Source organism: Ictidomys tridecemlineatus, chromosome 11 (assembly GCF_052094955.1).
Source record: "Ictidomys tridecemlineatus isolate mIctTri1 chromosome 11, mIctTri1.hap1, whole genome shotgun sequence".
NCBI classification, from domain to species: Eukaryota; Metazoa; Chordata; class Mammalia; order Rodentia; family Sciuridae; genus Ictidomys; species Ictidomys tridecemlineatus.
In genome coordinates this window covers 127,267,486-127,285,703 of record NC_135487.1, presented here as the reverse complement: position 1 = coordinate 127,285,703, position 18,218 = coordinate 127,267,486, and the positions used below count along the sequence as shown (strand labels likewise).

Below are 18,218 nucleotides of genomic sequence, written 5' to 3'. Positions count from 1 at the left end.
CCCCAGTATCACCTCTTTCCCCACATCTGCTTCTCAAACCCTGCTCCTTACCTCCTTTCCACCTCCAACCTCCCAAAGTCCCTTCCAGGGTTCCTCAGGGACACATTCTAATGGACCCTCCTATCCACCAGTTGCAGACTGAAAGATCACAAGTTGGCAACATTTTATTGTGACGAGGCCACATTTTATTCAGTCATGTTGGGGTCCTCACCTCCGTGGCCAGAATTTCTAGGCCAATCCTCCTGAGAGCTACCACGGCCCCACTGTCCCAGGCATATCCCCCAGGGCACAGCTGGGCTTCACCAGGCTAAGATGGGTTAGGGGGCTTGGTAGAGCCTCTGAGGGAGGCTGTGAGCAGCCCACCCGGATTCCCAGCTCATCAGCCCAGATTGGGGGAGGGGGGCTCTGGCAGTGGAGAACCTGAGGCACTTCTGGTAGCTGAGGCTGAGCAGGTGACCTGTCCCTACAAGTTGGCAGAAGTGGCTGCCACTGCTGGGTTCGTGTAAGAGAGGCTGCCTCCGCCGTTGCCTGCAGACACCTGGGTGGAGGGAAAAGAGATCCAGGGTGAGGGGTAAAAGCTGTCTCTTGGGACCGCTGGATGGCTCCCCAGTCTGGGGTAGTCAGCCCAGGGACTGGATCAGCCTTCAAGGGGTTAACTTGGAGACAGCACCTGCAGCCCCACCAGCAGCCAGGTGACTGTAAACAGCCCGCTCCTCTCACTGCTCCCTTCCACTCCCTCCCCAGCACTGCTCAGCCCCCTTGCCTGCCCAGCCTGCACCTTGCCCGCTTCTCTCTCCATTTTCTGCTCCTCCAGCCCAAGTGGGGGGTTGTGTGCATGGAGCATATAAAACCGGGAGCAGGCGATCCCCAGAAGGAGAGAAAGGGAGGCAGGAAAAGGAAACTCATCTCCTCCCCCACTGGAGTGGCTTTCCAGTCCAGGGTGACTGCTGTAATTATTTACTAGGTCCTGCACAGAAAGGCAGTGTGTGTGTGTGTGTGTGGGGGGGGGGGGTATCCTTGCTTCCCTGAGGCTCCCAGGAACCCCTCCACTCTGCTCACCTGATTTGGTGAGATTTCTTCCTCTCCCCTGGAGACCCCCCCAGCCTTTCTCAATCTACTCCCCACTCGAAGGAGGAGGTGAATGGGGCCCAGTGTACTCCTGTGACTCTGCAGGAAGAGCTCCCCTGGACACACTGCCCCACCCATTTTGCCTCTGGGCATCCTACTGAGCACTGCCCTGGTGCCCATTCAGCCAGTGGTGAATGCGGACAGGTAATGAATGCTCTTTGGGGAATGTTGGTAATGAGGTTATTCCAACCTGAGGTCCCCTTGCTTCCTTGATCTCTTTCCCAGACCTGTGCCCCAGAGCACCTCCAAGCACCCCCACCAATCTTGCCAGGCTCTTTAAGGCTCACCTCTTACAAACTCTTTGAGTTTCCAAATATCCCCCTGGGACACCTCCCCAGCCAGAGCCTCTGCCTCCATTCCCTGCTTGGGGGGGCCCAGCCTCACCTCCTCATAGGGGCTACGGTTGGTACTTCCAGGGGGCATATAGCGCCCATGGGTGTGATAAGTGGGGTATTCACTCATAGGATGGTAGGTTTCCCGGGATGGAAAGATATCCAGATGCCCATAGTTCTTCTGGCGACACTGACACACCGCCTGGGGAGACAGGAATGTATGCTGGACCACAGGGTTCCGTCTACCAGGGGATTCCAGTGAAGGCCAGAGACTGAGTACTTACCAAGGCAATGAGATATAAGATGGCCAACGCAAGTAGAACACAGACCAGCACCAGCAGGGCAATGCCCCAGCCTGGTACCCCAGACCCAGACTGGGCAGAGGAAGGAAACAGCACCTCATTCGCTAAAAGGAAAAGCAGTGGTCAAGGAAGTCTCCAAAAGGAGGTAGCCCTCCTTCTGCTAGCACCAAAGGAAAGAGCACAACTGTAGGGAGAGGAGACCCTTCATGGGGCTCGGCTCTAGTTGGGGATATAGCCTCACCCTTGATTCTTGAGATGTTCAGGTTATAATTGGATCCTTCCTCTTTAAGCTGATAAAACTGTGACATTACTTCCTTGGCATTGGTGGTACCCTCCCGGAAGACGAGAGTCAGTTCTGTCACCACAGATCCTGGTCTGGTCATAGGAAATAATCAATTCAGCCAAAGGTTCCAGCTTTTGGCTCATTATTTCCCCCCAACCTTAAACACAAGGTCCCGCACAACATTTATGACCACAAGCCCCAAAACACACACACACAGTCTGACCCAGAACTGTACCTGAACATGATATTAAAGAGGCCCAGAAAATCATCTTGTTTATAAACCTGGAAAACCTGGGTGAGAGGAAAAGGACTCAGGCTTAATGCAAAAGATTGAAATAATTCTGAAAGCTGCCCTACGGGAGTATGGCAAAAGAAAGGCAGATACCCACCAATTCAGAAATGTTCCTCTGCAGTTCTTGATAGTAGTTGGTTCTAGGGTTTTCCAGGGAAGAATTAAACTTGAGGTTTGAAATGTAAAAAGACAGGGAGAAGAAAGAGACCCTAACATATACCTGGGAAGGAGAACTAAGATTGGAGGAGGTGAAGGGAGGCACTGTGCTATGGCTATTGCTACTGGCAACAGTACTGTTGCTCATGTTGGCAGCGGTGGTGGAAATGTCAGACGGCTGGCTGGAAACTGAGGATTTAGTACCCTTGTCAAGTAGGGTTGTAGTAGCCATAGTAGAAGTGCCACTGTGTACTGAAGTGGCAGCTGAGGCTGATGAAGTCCCTGCAGTTGGGGCTGAAGTGTTATTGTGGGCTGGGGTGGAGGCTGAGCTGCTTGGAGCCCCAGTGGTCCCAGATGAGGTGCCATGGTGGGCTGGGGTGGAGGCTGAGCTGCTCGGAGCCCCAGTGGTCCCAGATGAGTGGCTATGGTGGGCTGGGGTGGAGGCTGAGCTGCTTGGAGTCCCAGTGGTTCCAGATGAGTGGCTATGGTGGGCTGGGGTGGAGGCTGAGCTGCTTGGAGCCCCAGTGGTCCCAGATGAGGTGCCATGGTGGGCTGGGGTGGAGGCTGAGCTGCTCGGAGCCCCAGTGGTCCCAGATGAGTGGCTATGGTGGGCTGGGGTGGAGGCTGAGCTGCTTGGAGTCCCAGTGGTTCCAGATGAGTGGCTATGGTGGGCTGGGGTGGAGGCTGAGCTGCTTGGAGTCCCAGTGGTTCCAGATGAGTGGCTATGGTGGGCTGGGGTGGAGGCTGAGCTGCTGCTTGGAGCCCCAGTGGTCCCAGATGAGGTGCCATGGTGGGCTGGGGTGGAGGCTGAGCTGCTTGGAGCCCCAGTGGTCCCAGATGAGTGGCTATGGTGGGCTGGGGTGGAGGCTGAGCTGCTTGGAGTCCCAGTGGTCCCAGATGAGTGGCTATGGTGGGCTGGGGTGGAGGCTGAGCTGCTTGGAGCCCTAGTGGTTCCAGATGAGTGGCTATGGTGGGCTGGGGTGGAGGCTGAGCTGCTGCTTGGAGCCCTAGTGGTCCCAGATGAGTGGCTATGGTGGGCTGGGGTGGAGGCTGAGCTGCTGCTTGGAGCCCCAGTGGTCCCAGATGAGTGGCTATGGTGGGCTGGGGTGGAGGCTGAGCTGCTTGGAGCCCCAGTGGTTCCAGATGAGGTGCCATGATGGGCTGGGGTGGAGGCTGAGCTGCTTGGAGCCCCAGTGGTTCCAGATGAGGTACCATGGTGGGCTGGGGTGGAGGCTGAGCTGCTTGGAGCCCCAGTGGTCCCAGATGAGTGGCTATGGTGGGCTGGGGTGGAGGCTGAGCTGCTTGGAGCCCCACTGGTTCCAGATGAGGTGCCATGGTGGGCTGGGGTGGAGGCTGAGCTGCTGCTTGGAGCCCCAGTGGTCCCAGATGAGTGGCTATGGTGGGCTGGGGTGGAGGCTGAGCTGCTTGGAGACCCAGTGGTCCCAGATGAGGTACCATGGTGGGCTGGGGTGGAGGCTGAGCTGCTTGGAGTCCCAGTGGTTCCAGATGAGTGGCTATGGTGGGCTGGGGTGGAGGCTGAGCTGCTTGGAGCTCCAGTGGTCCCAGATGAGGTGCCATGGTGGGCTGGGGTGGAGGCTGAGCTGCTTGGAGTCCCAGTGGTTCCAGATGAGTGGCTATGGTGGGCTGGGGTGGAGGCTGAGCTGCTGCTTGGAGCCCCAGTGGTTCCAGATGAGTGGCTATGGTGGGCTGGGGTGGAGGCTGAGCTACCTAGAGCCCCAGTGGTTCCAGATGAGGTGCCATGGTGGGCTGGGGTAGTGGCAGAGCTTGATGGAGACCTGCTGCTTGGAGTTGCAGTGATCACAGAATTGGTCGAGTGTAGGGCAGTGGTGGAGACTTGAGATAAGGTAACGCTATTCTGTCCTGGAATGGCAGCAGAGCATGAACCAGAGCTGAGGTGGGGAGTAAACTTTTGGTCATTCTCACAGTACTTCTCTCAACACAGTTGGACACTGGGTTACTTTCTGACCTAATTGGAGCCAGAAATTGTAAGAACTACTGGGTTGGAGGGCAAATCAGAGCAAGGAGAAAATATAACCTTTGCTAACAGGAGAAATAATATCAGGAGGACTGGGGATTGGTCAGCATCGGGCAGCCCCTGGGTCTGCCCCCCTCCTCCTACCCTGCTGGCAGCCTCTCGCACTCTTCCCATACACCTCTGCTCCTGGCTGGTCCATTTCTTCACTCCTAAGACTTACTCTTCCCGACTCCCTTCCCTCCTAGACTTCTCTTCAGGACATTCTCTTCCCCTGCACCCCCTCTCCTGGGGGCTGCCTCTTTTCAGCCTGTCCTGAGTCTCTCTCCTTCATTCTGGTACCAACCTGTTCACACCTGTCTGCAATTTCTGACTCTCATGGTGCCATCTGCCAGGAAATAAAACCCACAGAAAGTCCAGGAATACCACATGAGCAGGGCAGCCCCCTCCAAACCTCAGGCCCCTCACCTGGAAGCACTGGAAGAAGCAGCAGCAGGAAGAAGGGGGACTGGATGCCAGGTGTCATGGTGGTGTTGAACTGGTGGGGAGGGGGCAGAGCAGACTCCAGCCGCACTGCAGTGAGTTGGAGCGGCACTGGCGCCTGCTGCTTTATACCAGTCCCCCCCTTCCGCCCTAGGCACAGCCGGAGCAGGTGACAGGTGACAAAACTCCGCCCCCCTTCCCCCTTCCTTACCTCCTGCCTTTTCCTCCTCCTCCCCAACCATTCCTGAGTAGGGTACATGGGCTCCAATCACTCAACTTCTGACAACCTGTTTGTTCTTCACTGGCCTCCCCCTTTTACCAACCACTCCCTGACTCCAGGAGGTGGGTGTGGGGGAGGGGGTTAGGGAGCGTGACCCCCCTCCCCCCTCCGTTCTACTTTTAGCCCCAGCACAACAGCTAAGGTGAGGAAAGGGAGCAGAGAAGGGGGGCCTAGTGAAGGCCCTGACAGCAAGGCCAGGAGGCCTACCCCGAGGTCCGCCACTCTACTTCCCTCCCCTACGGGTCCTTTGAAGCCCCACTCTGCGTGCTGAGAAGAAATAAGAGTGCTTAATAACGAGTGAACTAGGTGCTAGTTTTGGACTCCCTCCCTGCCCCCCTCCACTTCCCGGAATAGCCCCACCCTTCTAACCGCTCCCTGTCCCGTTCCACACACGGTTCTACCCTGAAACCCACAGTCCCCGCCCCGGCCGGCCGGGCTTTCCAGCAGCCTGGTTCCCTCCTCGGCTTTCTCCCGAGAAGGGGGCGGGGGGAAATTTCCACTTAAAGAAGGTCGAAACCTGGGCTCTTCCGAACCCTAGGGTTCTTCCTTTCCAGCCTCCACCTCCAGTTGCTGCTGGGAGCTCCTGCCCTCTAGTGGCCGACCCTGGCGTCCGGAGGGGCCCCGATCCAGGGGAGAGGAGGTTGGGCGACATTGACTGAATGGGGGCAGTGAGATCCTGGGGAAGCTGGGCCCTGGCGGGAAGTATCAATGCCTTGGAAGGAAAGCGGGGGGGGGGGGGGCGCCACACACAACCGTGGGGTCGGGGGCAGTGGGTGGGGACTCAGACGCTTGGGGGTGGTGTCTGGAGGAAATGATTCTAAGTGGGTGGGGTCCTGAGGCTTATAGAAGGGGCGTCGAGGTCTCTGGGAGAGGACATCGGAATGTGGGAGGGGGGAGTAGGACAGGTTCCGTGAGGGTAGTCGCGGATTTAGGAGACCGAGTAGGTGGAGCGACAGAATGGAATTTAGGAATACAACTGTCCTCCGGGGAGAGAGTGGTGCAGGTGCGCGAGCGTTGGGAGAGCAAAACCGTACGTGAGGGTGCGTCATTTGGGAGAGTCGAAAGGTACTTTGAAGGCCGGAAATGTTTGCGGGGAAGGGAGGTATTTGGGGCCAGTGCGGCACGTGGTCTCAGGGTGTCGGCTGGGTCCGGGGTTCCCGCTGGTGGCCTAGGCCAACAGAGGCAGTGTCGAGGGGATGGGGAAAACAACTCTTAGCCCCGACAACACAGACTGGAAACCAGTACTTTAAGAACATTCCTGCAAGGCGCGAGACTGGAGGGAAGCCCAGGCAGGAGCGGGGGACCACCGCTCCCGCGCCCGCTGCTCGGCCTCCACGGCACCGCTTTGTGCCGCGCCGTAGCCCGTGGGCGGCGCTGGGCGCGGAACGTCCGCGCGCTCGCAAGCGGGCTGGAGGCGGGGAAGGCCCCCCACCAGCCCGTTTGAGAAAGTAGGAATATCTAGGTGGGCGGCCCCAAACCTCAACTCTGGAGTTGCCTGGCAACAGCCATTCAGTTCGGTTGCTGGGACACGCGTCACCATGGTGACGGCTCCGCGCCGCTCAGTCTGAGTATTTAAAGAGCAAGCGCGCGCAACGCCCGGCCGTCGGAAAGCGGCGTTCCTGGGCACCGCAGTCTCCCCTTCTCCCTTTACCCCTCCCCTTTACCATCCCCTTCACCCTTAGAGGCGCCAAGTCTTTGGCCTGCTTCTAAGGTGAACCCAACTCCCCAGAGTGCACCCCAGTCCTTGAGCCCGTCTGGCTTCAGGCTGTAGGGAGTGGGATCCCGGGCCCCGGGCGGGCGGGAGGGACGGGACGCGGTGCAGTGTTGTTACTTCCCCCGCCAATATTGCACTCGTCCCGGCCTCCGGCCCCCTCGGCCCCCCGGCCTCCCCCTCTCCTCAAGCGGGGCAGCCCCCGCCCTCCTGGCTTTCGATACCGGCCGATCTGAGATAGACTGGAGTGTCGCCGCTGCCACCGTGAGTAAGTGGGGCTGGGAGGACTTTAGCCATCCTCCGAACAGCACCTCATCCTTCACTTAACCCCTTCTGGCACCTTCTCCACCCGCGACCCAAATCAGCCAAACTTTCCTTAGTTCTCTAACTTCTAGCCTACCAGCTTTCCTCTGACGCCCTCAGGTTCCTTCTTGATTCCCACCCTATCCCAGAAAACCCCTAAACAAGCAATTGCACTGGCTTAGAAAACAACTGGAACTTTATGGCAATCTGCTATTTTCTTTCCTGGGGTTAGTACCTGAGTAATACCCCTTGAAAATGTCCCAACCCCTGAGCAGTGGGGGTGCTGCCCCACTGGGGCTGAACTGAGGGTGCCAGAGGAGGGTCTATGTTTGGCTGAGGGGCTGTAGTTTAGACCTCAGAGTCTCCAGGATGGACCCCAAGGCCAGAGAGTCTAAAATCAGGAATCCGGTGGCCACCTCCTCACACCCTTCCCTGCAGCAGCTGCCTCCGGAATGGCTCAAAGTCCTCGGGCACTGTGTCTGAAGAAGGGGAAATAAGTAAGGTCAGAGAAGGCGACTCTCCCAGGACATGTGAGGGGTCAGGTTGATCTGTCTAGAGCCTCACCGTTGCATCGATACTGGAGATTGGACCAAATGATGTTTTCCTGGGAGAAGCAGAATACACCAAGACGCCCCCCTCGCATGGATGTGTCAATGATCACCCCAGAATCCGCCACTAGCTGGGGACCCTCATAGAGCTTCACCCTGTCCAGGATAGGGGTGTCCATTGGTGCTAAGGTGCCAGTGGGTACAGTGCCTCCATGTCCCAGGCCCTGCTCATCCCAGCCCCCCTTGAGCTCACCAGGCTGGAGAGAGAAGGGAGAGGAGGAAAGGGGAGGGAAGGGGGTGCTTTTCTCAGGCCGGGGCCCCTAGCTCTTTGTCCAGCCCCTTTTGCATCTCAAAGCACCAGCCGCATTCCAAGCGAGGATTGGGTTGCCATGGCAATGAGCACAATGGGCAGGGGGGTGAAGTCACCCGCTTCCCAGGCTCTAGTCAACCCCCCTTTATCCCCAGCTCTGGCGCCCCACAGCACTAGGCACCTTAAAGGGGCACCAACCCCAGGCCCCTGGACTCTGAGTTCTTGACTATGAAAAAAGTCCAGCCTCCAAGCACACCCATTTCCCCTCCCTTCTCAAGTTGTCCCCATCAACTAGGGACACTTGTGGGAGGGAACGGCCAAGTTGTGGACAAAGTGCTGAACTGAGAGGCCTGGGAGGTCTGGGCCTCTGTAAAATCCCTTCCAGGTCAGCTGCTGATGAAGTAGGCTCTGGGCTATGCCACTTAGGGGGTTGGAAGTGATGGGCCCCGTACAGACTGGCCTGGGGTCTGAGGGCATCTAGCTCAATGATCTTATTTTACAGAAGAAAAATGGGGCACAGAGAAGGAATGATGTGCCCAACACTGGCTACAGGTCCTGTCTGTGGTGAGAAGGGAGACGGAGAGAAGTGGCCATGGTCCCTACCCATGGCACTGAGGAACTGAGCAGAGGAGAGGTCACTGGTGAGTCCCAGCTAAAAGGGAAGGAAAGGCCCCAGCCTGGGGTCCTCCGGATGGACTCGGCCCCTCTCCTCACCGAATATAACCAACTTGAGGCCGGTGCAGCAGCTGCCAGCGATAGGAGGTCTTGTCACGCCAGCCCACATTTCGTGGGTCAGTCCATAACAGCCGTACCTGGTCAGGGGTATGGCCAGTATGCCACAGGGCATTCCGGAGGTGCTCACCTGGGCCAGACACTGATGTCACTGCCTGAGGGTCATTGGCAAAGACACTAGGTCAACCATAGGACCAGAGAGAAGGGAAACACAAGGCTGGTACGTACAGATGGGAAGGGAGTCAAGGAGGCCCACAGAGCCGACCTGCAGGCCAGAGTCCTGAGGATTCCCGATCAGGCAGGAGAAGAGGCCCTGGGGTTGGCAGGGAGAGCTTTGGGAACAGGCCTAGGTTGGAGAAACTGGGCAGCTGGGTTACCTTGAGCTGCAGCCCCGGCTGGGCAACAGCACGGAAAGGTGTGGCCTGCCAGTAGGTCTGCTCTGTCTGCTTCCACATGACCACATAGAAGCGGCCACTGTCCTGGTAACTGAAGAGAAAACCTGCGTAGTCATCGTCAGTCACTGTGTTCACATGGAAGGTGCCTTCAAAGTCCACACCATTGAAGGCTGTGTATCCTGGGGTGGGGGTAGGGGTGGGGTAAAGGTCAGGGGCAGCAAATGGCCCACCGCAGGAGGACTGGGAAGGGGTGCCTGCAGTATGTGTGGCCAGCTTGTCCACTGCCTTCTCTGTTGCCTTTGCCCATCTTTCCCCTCCCTTTCCTCCCCCATGCTCTGTCCCTGAAGAATTCTTCCATTTGGAAATTATTGAACTGGATGATCCCTTACATACCAACTGCCAGGCCAGGGTCACTGTTCATGGTCTGAACGATTTCCATGCCCTGGGGTTGTTCAGGAAAGAAAAAAGCCCTGATCCAGGTGTACTACGCCACCTAGGCCCTACCTGGTGGTCTGGCCTGACAGTACCTGCCCAGCCAACTGCCCTGAGTCTAAGTACCTGATTGAGAACGACCCAGTTTGGGTCAATCTGAGCATCACCCTCAGGATCCAGGACGACGGTCTGATAGGCTCGGAAATCCGTGAGGGTTACCTCTGCACTTTCAGGACACACATCCAGGGGGTCGACTACAGCATCATTGTCAAAGTCATCCTCACACACATCACCAACACCATTGCCTGGGTAGATAAGGCTAGGAGCTCAGGAAGGCCTGGCCACTGCCAATGGCCAACACTGTCACCTCCTGAATCTTGCATTCCTGACTTCTCCCTACCTGCCCTTCCTTACTGCCCTGCAGGGCTTACTACCTCCCCCTGAGCAAAGTCCAAAGCAGTCCAACCCTCTTTGGAGCAAGCCTTACCATCTGAGTCTTTCTGATTGGGATTGGGTACTAGACGACAGTTATCAGGACCGGGAGGCACATAATCTGGGACACCGTCATTGTCATCATCCCCATCACACTCATCTCCAAGTCCATCGTTGTCTGAGTCCAGCTGGGAGCTATTTGGCAGCTGTGGGCAGTTGTCCTTGGTATCCTGATGACCATCCCCATCGCTGCTCAGAAAAACAGTCACCAAATAATTGCTGTCCAAAGTCCCCCCATCCATCCTTTCTTTCCCTGTCTTCTGCTTAGGGGAGTCTTGAGCCTGCCCTCCATCCAGACCCCTTGCAGCCAGCCAGATGTGAAGGTCCAGCAATAGGAATGGAAGGGAGATTATGGGAATAGAGGATGAAGACTGAGCCATAGAGAGAAGTGAGAATGGACTAGAAGAAAGAAAAATATCCCCTGGAAGACTGTCTCTTGGCCAAGACCCCACCTGTCTTCATTGGTGTCACAGACATCTCCCACCAGGTCACTGTCTGCATCTGTCTGAGAGAGGGGCCTGATCTCACCATCTCCTCTTGATAACTCTGAAGATGGTGACCCACTTCCCATCCAAAGGGCTGGGGCTTTCCACTGATGACCCTTCCCCTCCCCTGTACCTGGGTAGGATTGCTCATTTCAGGGCAGCTGTCACAAGCATCTCCCACCCCATCCGCATCCCTGTCTGTCTGTAGCGGGTTAGGTACTTTAGGGCAATTGTCCAATCCATTGGGGATGCCTAGAAGACATGGGGGAAAGCACAGAGTTGTCGCTAGAACACGTCTCACTCTTCTAACTTGGTGAACTTCCTGAGCTTGGTCTCCGTTATGTTGGTCATCTCCTCTGACCCAGGCCAGCTCCCACAGCATGCCTCCCAATTCTCACAGACCTCCTAGCTTCCCTGACTCATCTCCTCTATCCAAATTCCCAGCCTGCCCCTGAGCCCCAGGCCTGCACCATCCCCATCCACATCGTTGTCACAGGCGTCTCCTTCTCCATTGCCATCTGTGTCCTTCTGGTCATTGTTGGGAACGTTGGGGCAGTTGTCACAGGCATCACCAAATGAATCTGTATCTGAGTTCTGCTGGTCCTTGTTGGGGAACAGTCGGCAGTTGTCCTGGTCAAGAAATGAGAGGGAAAGATCCACCTGTCCGGGGCCACAGGTTTAGAGCTCCCTAATCTGGAGTTCTGGAACCTTATTAGAGCACTGTCAAGGGGCAGGATTATGGGAGAGGCCAGAGAGAACCGAACAGGAGGAAGAGAGCAGAGGGCAGGACGGTCTGGGGACCACCTCAACATTCTTGATCCCATCCCCGTCAGCGTCTTCATCACACTGGTCCCCCACGCCATCATTGTCAGCATCTTCTTGCCCAGAGTTAGGTGTCAAAAGGCAGTTGTCCTGAAGTTCAGGGGGAGGGAGAGAACGGATGAGTTCTGGCCTGACCCAGCCTGGGGCTCCCCACCACACTGGTCCACCGGCCCCTGCACCTGCTTGCAGTGTTTGTTGTTATCCATGCAGGGCAGCGCCTGATCCGGGTAGCCGTCAATGTCTGTGTCAGGCCCACACACGTTCCCGTTCCCGGCCCAGCCCACATTACACTGGGGTGGGTGACACAAACAGCAGGAATTAGCAACTTGGGATGGTTTCCCATGCCCCACCACTCCCTCTCTAGGCCCTACTTTTCCCACTAGCCAGTTCCTGGGCCCAGACCCACCGCCCTTTTCCACGAAGTCCTCCAACCTTAAATATGTTCACTAGTCTTCGCCCTTTCCCTACATTTCCTTCCCTTGTCCTTCCCAGCCCACCTGGCAGGACACTGCACCATTTCGTTCAAAGAGGCAGTGAGCATGAACGTGGCAGGGGCTGTGGGCTGGACTGAAACAGGTCCTTGCTGGGAGGCAGCCCTGGGTCTGGTTGCCCAGGAAACCCTGGCGGCAGGGACCACATCTGAAAGATCCCTGAGAGAGAAAGTAGAGTCGGGAAAGAGGCTGGGGCCACCAGGTGCCCTGGACTGGCACTGCCCTCCCTGAGGGTATAGCACCTGCCCTCACAGCCAACAGGGCATATTAGTTTCTCCTTTAGGCTCTCAGGACAATCTTTCAAAGTAGATAATAGCCCCATTTTTCAAATAAGGAAGCTTGAGAAGGTTAAATAACTTGCTAAAAGTCCCTGCTGTTAGAGGCAGTAGGGTCCCTGTGAATACGGACTCTGTAGAACCCCAGGGAAGGAGGAAGAGAGCAGGAGATTTGACGATGGGTCATACATTTCTAACACCACCCCTGGAGACAGGTGTTCAGCTCACCATGGTGTTGGTGCAGATGGAGTTTGGGTCACAGCCACCATTGTTACCGTCGTTGCATTCATCAATGTCATTGCAGACCTGAAGGGACAGACTTTGGGTGGAACCAGACCAAGGGTAGTTCTCCGCAAATACAGGAGAAGGCATTGGTGTGGCCTTATCATGAGCATTAATAAGTCCAGACCCCAAGCCAATATAAAGCCAGCCTCACCCCATTTATCACCAGTGTCCCATGTCCCACCCAGAATCCCCTTCTCTAGACAGACTGTCCATCCTGACCTGTTTGCTGGCCCGGGCATAGTCAATTCCCACACCAGACACCCGGGTGCCCTTGTAGCCTCGAGGACAGGCCTCACAGTGGAAGCCGGGCATAGTGTTGACGCAGCTGGAGCCCGGGAAACAGGGGTCAGCGTGAGCACACTGAGGGCAAGAAAGCAGATATGAGGCTTCTCTCCAGAGAACCTCGGCCTATGATCCTGGAACCAGTGTTCCTGTTCTCTCTGCTCCACAAGCCTCCCTCTGATTTGCAATCTGTAATTGTACCCCTTGCTCAAACGGCCCTTCCACTCCCCAGCTCCTTCCATGTGGCCCTCCAGTCTTCTGCCTACCTCCCATCTCACATTTTTGCTGGTCTCTTGACTTCTAACCCCCAGATTCCTCTGCTTCCAATCAACATTTCCCCAGCCTCTTGGGCCCTTCCTGATACCCTCACCCCAATTATCTGCACCCATGTGGGCTCTGCCTCCCCCACCTCATTGATGTCATCGCAGTGGGTGCCGTTGCCCTGCAGGCCTGGGGGACAAGGCCCACAGCGGTAGCCAGGATACTCGTACACTTCCATGCAGTCCACACCTCGGAAGCAGGGGTTGGGGCTGCAGTGGGAACGCTGTTCATGGAAGCCTGGGAGGCAGGGACAGTCAGAGCTACCCAGAGATCACCAGTCAAATGGTTAGAAGGGGAAGCCAAAGCCACAGGTGGGCAGCAGAGCGGTGCCATCTGGAGCCCTCCCCTGCTCTCCCACTCACCGCACACCTGACACTCCATGATGGTGTTTCGGATCAAAGACATTTCCTTCACCTAAAAAATGGGAAGGAGTCAGCTCTCAGCATCTGCCACCCCACCCCTGGACTGGTAGCACCCTCGGCTGGCCCACCCAAACCTGGTCTCGGATATCATCCCGCAGCTCCACCAGGATCTGGTTGAAGAGGGTGAGTTGGGTGACCAGCGCCTTAGTCTGCTCTCCTGTCAGGGCCCATGTGTGGAGAGGCTCAGAACTGGGTCATCAGCCTTGAACCCTCCAAGGGCAACAAGCCACTGCTGCCCATCCCCTACCTTTGAAGACCCACCCACACCTGACTGAAGAGGACTTGGTTCCAGGCAGCTGCTCAAGCCTGGGGCCTCCTCCCCACCCTCACCCCTTCCCCACCTCATGGCCTACTCACCTAGAATGGATTGCAGTGCACTGGCCACTAGAGAGAAGAGAAGACATGGTCAGGGGGAAGGAGAAAGGCTGGTGGGAAGGAGAAAGGAAGAAGGGAACAGGGCTGGAGCCTTAGAATAAAGATGAGATACTACATAGCACAAGGGCAGAGTTGGTTAGAAAGCAGCACCAATTTTTTTGTCTTGCTTTTGGGGTGCTGGGGATGGAACCTAGGGCCTCACAGGTTAGCCACATCCCCAGCTAGCACCAGTTCTGACCCTCTAAGGGGAGTTGCCTTATAGGTAGTCAAAATCCAAATTCTTGTTGGGCACTGTAGTGTACACCTGTAATCCCAGCAACTTGGGAGGCTGAGGCAGGAGGATTGGAAGTTCAAAGCCAGCCTCAGCAAATTAGCAAGGCACTTAGCAACTCAATGAGACCCTGTCTCTAAATAAAATATAAACAAAAAAGGCTGGGGATGTGGCTCAGTGGTTAAGCATCCCCAGGTTCAATCTCTGGCGCACACAAAAAAATTCCCCTGGTTCTCAGGCATGGAAGTAGCAGAATGGGTCCCAGTGAGAGGCCACCCAAACCAGGACAAGGGCCCCAGTACATTCCATTTCTGCCTTCCCAAGCTTCCTCCAAGAGCTCTTCCTGTATAAGAGCCTTCGAGTATCTGTCAGAGAGACCAGGCAGATGGGCAATGCTCAGAGACACTGCTGGTAGATGGCAGTGACCACGAGGACCTACAAAAACCTGAAGCAAGGATCTTGGCCAAGACCAAGAAAGTGCCTTCCTCCCCGTTGTCTTCCAGGGATCCTCAGAATTGGACCTCTCTTGGGTCATGGTACTTTTCTGGCCTAGGCTGGGTGACCTGAACAGGGACACCTGTTTTTTTTTTTTTTTACTCAAACTTCCCATATAGGAGATCATGGAGTTGAGGGTAAAAGATTGGGTCAGAAGTCCCAGGAATAGATGAACCAAAGGAATGGGTGTTAGGGGAAAGGAAATCAGAAGGACAGAGTCACTGGAAACCTCAGAACCCATGGCCTCATAATAGGAGTCTCTGTTACCTGCACTGTGGATGGATTCGTCCCCTTGGAATGGACATTCACTCAGGGCTCCTACACGGGCCATGGACCCCCCCAGAATGATTTTCATTGATTCCACAAAGCCCTGGGGGGGGGGAGAGGACAGCAGGTAAAGTAGTTCTACTAATTCCTCCCCCCACTGGTGCAGACTGTCTCCACACAACTTGGAGGGTCTTTCCTGCTCACCTGCATCCTCAAATAAGCCTTCTGTCCGGTCCTAATCTCCAGCCCACTGACCTCTGCTGGAGGAATGGGGGCCAGTGCTGGGAGGCCGGCATGTTGGTCACCCAGTTTGCAGTCCACGTAGAGCTGCAAGCCAGGGCTGGGTCGGGAGGGACCTCGGAGTCGCAGGAGAGCTGTGTGTGTGCGGCCATCAGCCAGGCCTGCTTGCTGTAGGTTCACTGCGTGGACTTTGCCATCTTCCCGCTGGTACCGCACCAGTACTGCCCGGGAGGGGAGGTCAGTACGGGCACTATCCCCCATCCCCTGGGTCCCACTGAGCCGTGGATCAACTCTTCTGGACACCACATCTCTGGGGTTACCATCCCTAAATCAGCTATATATATCTCAACACTTTGCGCATAATAGGTATACAAACAAATGTTTTCAAATTGGTTCAGAGACAAGGACTTTCTTAGTCTTCAGTGCATCATATCAACCTATCCTCCACCAGGATGGCAGCTAGTTCTATACCCACTGACCTGTCCAGGGATCTGAGGGATTTCTGTCACTGCTGGAGCACAGAGATGTCTCATCCTCTCTCTGGGAATCCTTAAGTACAGCCTCCCATACTTATAAATACCAGACCTCACCTTGCTATTTGGGCACCTGACCTCCTGATTTACTATGCATTCCATAACCCCTACTGTGCCCCTTGGTGCCTGGCCACAGCCTGATGGAACCATGGTTCCCAGAGGAGGTCAAGAAGAATTAAGAGGCACCTGATGTGGGGATGAGGGAGAGCGCTCAAGGGAATCACTGCTGCAGAAAAGAAGATGCCCACCAGTCACCTTTGTTGATCTTGCCCACAACAGAGGCCTCCAGCCATCGCGTGTTGTCTTGGCGAGAGTAGAGGCCAAAGAGGACACCACCCTGCTTAGGGGGCAGGCGGAAGGTGGACAAGAGGTAGATGTCCCCAGCAGTGAGTAGAGCTGTCCGGATCTTCTCTGCCACAGCTACCATTTGCCGGGACTCACCCAGAGTCAGCAGGTCAATTACTGGCCAGGCAGGGGTTATCAAGGTCAGAAGAAGAGTCAAGTGCTAAGATCTGCCTTCTCCCCTGAGCCCTCAGGGGTGGGGCATCCCTAGTTACCCACCACCACACCACCAAGCAGTGTAACTCCACCCTTTTGTTATTAGAGGACAGCCAAGGCAGTGAATCTTTCCTTCCTTCATTATTGCCTGTTACCTCCCTCTGGGAACCTGCAGAGCTGAGACTCACTTGGAAATAAACCATCCCACAAACTTGAGATGCCCCCACCAGGTGGCGCAAGGGAGACGCTGTGCTGGTATGAGGCAGGAGTGGCACCTGGTGCCCACAGCGCAGAAATGGGAGGCAGCTTCTCTTTCCACTGCTGGGTCTGGCTCATTCCACACCCTGGTCCACCTCCTCCCATCCTGGGGACTCGGCACACTCATCTGGATAAGAACAGCTGCCCACTGAGGGCTCCCCCACCCCCCAGGGAATGTAAGACCCAGCTCTTCTGCCTCCTGTGTCCTGGCCAATCTGTGGTTTCCCCTCCAGCCAGTAAAGAATCTTTGCCTGTGTCATCTGCTCCAGCTACCTCTCCCACACCCATCAGGCCCATCCCACCACCAGACCTCCGGGAGAGCCTAGACCTCTCAGTCCCCACCCCCACCCTGACTTTCAGCAGCCAGGAGCCCAGGGAGAAGGGAAAGGATCCTCACAGTGCACCAACCTTCAGGCTGCTCTCCCTGACCCTTGGGGTGCCTGTGGATGCTCTAACAACCCAGCCAAGCAGTCCTAACAACCCGCTCCTGAGTCCTTGGCTCTGGCCTCATGCCTAATCCTGGCCAGTTCCCACTCGCACAATCTCTGGTACCCACTCCTTTCCACCAGGCCATAATTTCACCAACTCTAGGCAGTGGAACTCTCCCGGGGCTCAATTTCAGGACTCTCCCCTTGCCCACAACCTCCCGCTACCTGTGCTGCGGGCAAATAGAGAGGAGACAGGAGAGAGGAGTCTAGGAGGATGGAGACAGGCTTACCCTGCAGATCCTGACTAGCGGATGCGAAAGAGCAAAGGAGGAGAAGAGCCAGGGCCCCCCGAAGTTTCTGCGTCTCCATGCCGCTCAGCCGGTTCACTACCCCTGGCAGGCAGGCGGCTGGGAGGGGAAAGGCTAGGCGGAGAGAGCAGGAGCGGGGGGCGGAGGGACGGAGGGGGGAGTTGTAGGGGGGGCCAGCAGGCGGGTGAGGGGGGGCTGAAACAAAGAGCTGCCAATCACCCTGGAGGCATCACCAGCTCCGGGAACCAGGGGCACTGGGAGAGTCCTGGAGGCCTCCCTGCCTCTTGGTACTCCCTAATGGTCCTCGCCCCCAGGTGCCTCCCTGTCCTCTATATCCCGTTATTGGGGGCCTCAACAAACAGCCCTACCGAATGCTACTGTTTTCTGGAAGCCACAGTTGGGGAAGGCAGGAACCCCTGGCATGGGCAATGCCAGTGGGCAGAAGAGGACGCCAAAGGGAGTGGCCGAAACTAGCTTGTTATAGTGCCCAGTGGATGCCCACATGGCTTGAAGCTTGCTGCTCTGGCGGAGCAAGTGCTCTTTAATTATTAGAGTGTGTGAGTAGGGGGGTTTCATGATGTGTGCCCATCCCTCCATTTCCCTCATTCCTAGGAAACTTGGGAGTTTGGGAGCTCCTAATGATAACTGAACGAGGTCTAAAACAGTGGTCAGTGAGGTCGAAGACAAGAAATCAGAAGAAAGGCACCACAGAATGGAGGTAGAAAACCCGGGGACAAGGACAGGGGTGTAGCTCAGTAGTAGAGATCTCGCCCAGCATGCTGAGGGTCCTGGGTTCAATCCCCAGCACCGCCAAGAAAGAAAGTCAGGGGAAAGGCCAGCAGCACCCGAGGACCAGACTGAAGAGTCCTGTGGGTGCTAGCAGACGGGCCGTGACCCGGATGAAGCCGAGGGGCGCCTGGGCTCTCGTCACTAAGGCAACAGCCCGCCAGCCCCACGTCCCCTCCCCCCACCAGGCCCCAGCCGGCCTCG

The 18,218-nt window shown here is 56.3% G+C and overlaps 2 protein-coding genes and 1 long non-coding RNA gene across 10 annotated transcripts; 1 reads left to right on the top strand and 2 right to left on the bottom strand.

Annotated features, from left to right (window-relative positions):
• Positions 1–162: 162 nt before the first annotated feature.
• Positions 163–5,121, bottom strand: Muc1 (mucin 1, cell surface associated). 2 transcript variants are annotated; one of them, XM_078027437.1, is made up of 8 exons: positions 4,955–5,121; positions 4,212–4,374; positions 2,435–4,148; positions 2,281–2,336; positions 2,004–2,137; positions 1,745–1,866; positions 1,513–1,662; positions 163–538 (listed from the first exon to the last, which is right to left on the bottom strand). In XM_078027437.1, exons 1-8 carry the CDS (start codon positions 5,010–5,012, stop codon positions 464–466), a joined length of 2,472 nt encoding a protein of 823 aa, XP_077883563.1. In that variant the 5' UTR covers positions 5,013–5,121; the 3' UTR covers positions 163–463. The 2 variants fall into 2 exon arrangements, with proteins under 2 accessions (XP_077883563.1, XP_077883562.1); XM_078027436.1 differs by having other exon boundaries at positions 2,435–4,374.
• A 1,710-nt stretch (positions 5,122–6,831) lies between these two features.
• LOC110598743 (uncharacterized) lies at positions 6,832–11,248 on the top strand. The gene is made up of 3 exons (XR_013428242.1): positions 6,832–7,228; positions 8,624–8,762; positions 10,441–11,248. It is a non-coding gene; the product is annotated as an uncharacterized LOC110598743 (long non-coding RNA).
• On the bottom strand, positions 7,442–18,181 carry Thbs3 (thrombospondin 3). 7 transcript variants are annotated; one of them, XM_005331332.3, is made up of 23 exons: positions 17,211–18,179; positions 15,992–16,198; positions 15,168–15,424; positions 14,964–15,066; positions 13,913–13,939; positions 13,630–13,712; positions 13,496–13,547; positions 13,222–13,370; positions 12,750–12,890; positions 12,474–12,551; positions 11,977–12,129; positions 11,659–11,769; positions 11,462–11,569; positions 11,128–11,287; positions 10,791–10,909; positions 10,625–10,677; positions 10,168–10,361; positions 9,807–9,985; positions 9,642–9,690; positions 9,231–9,427; positions 8,836–9,008; positions 7,828–7,967; positions 7,442–7,742 (listed from the first exon to the last, which is right to left on the bottom strand). In XM_005331332.3, exons 1-23 carry the CDS (start codon positions 17,287–17,289, stop codon positions 7,684–7,686), a joined length of 2,871 nt encoding a protein of 956 aa, XP_005331389.1. In that variant the 5' UTR covers positions 17,290–18,179; the 3' UTR covers positions 7,442–7,683. The 7 variants fall into 7 exon arrangements, with proteins under 7 accessions (XP_005331389.1, XP_077883557.1, XP_040143604.1 ...); XM_078027431.1 differs by lacking the exon at positions 13,630–13,712 and having other exon boundaries at positions 13,222–13,393; positions 17,211–18,180; XM_040287670.2 differs by lacking the exon at positions 13,630–13,712 and having other exon boundaries at positions 13,503–13,547; positions 17,211–18,180.
• Positions 18,182–18,218: the final 37 nt, after the last annotated feature.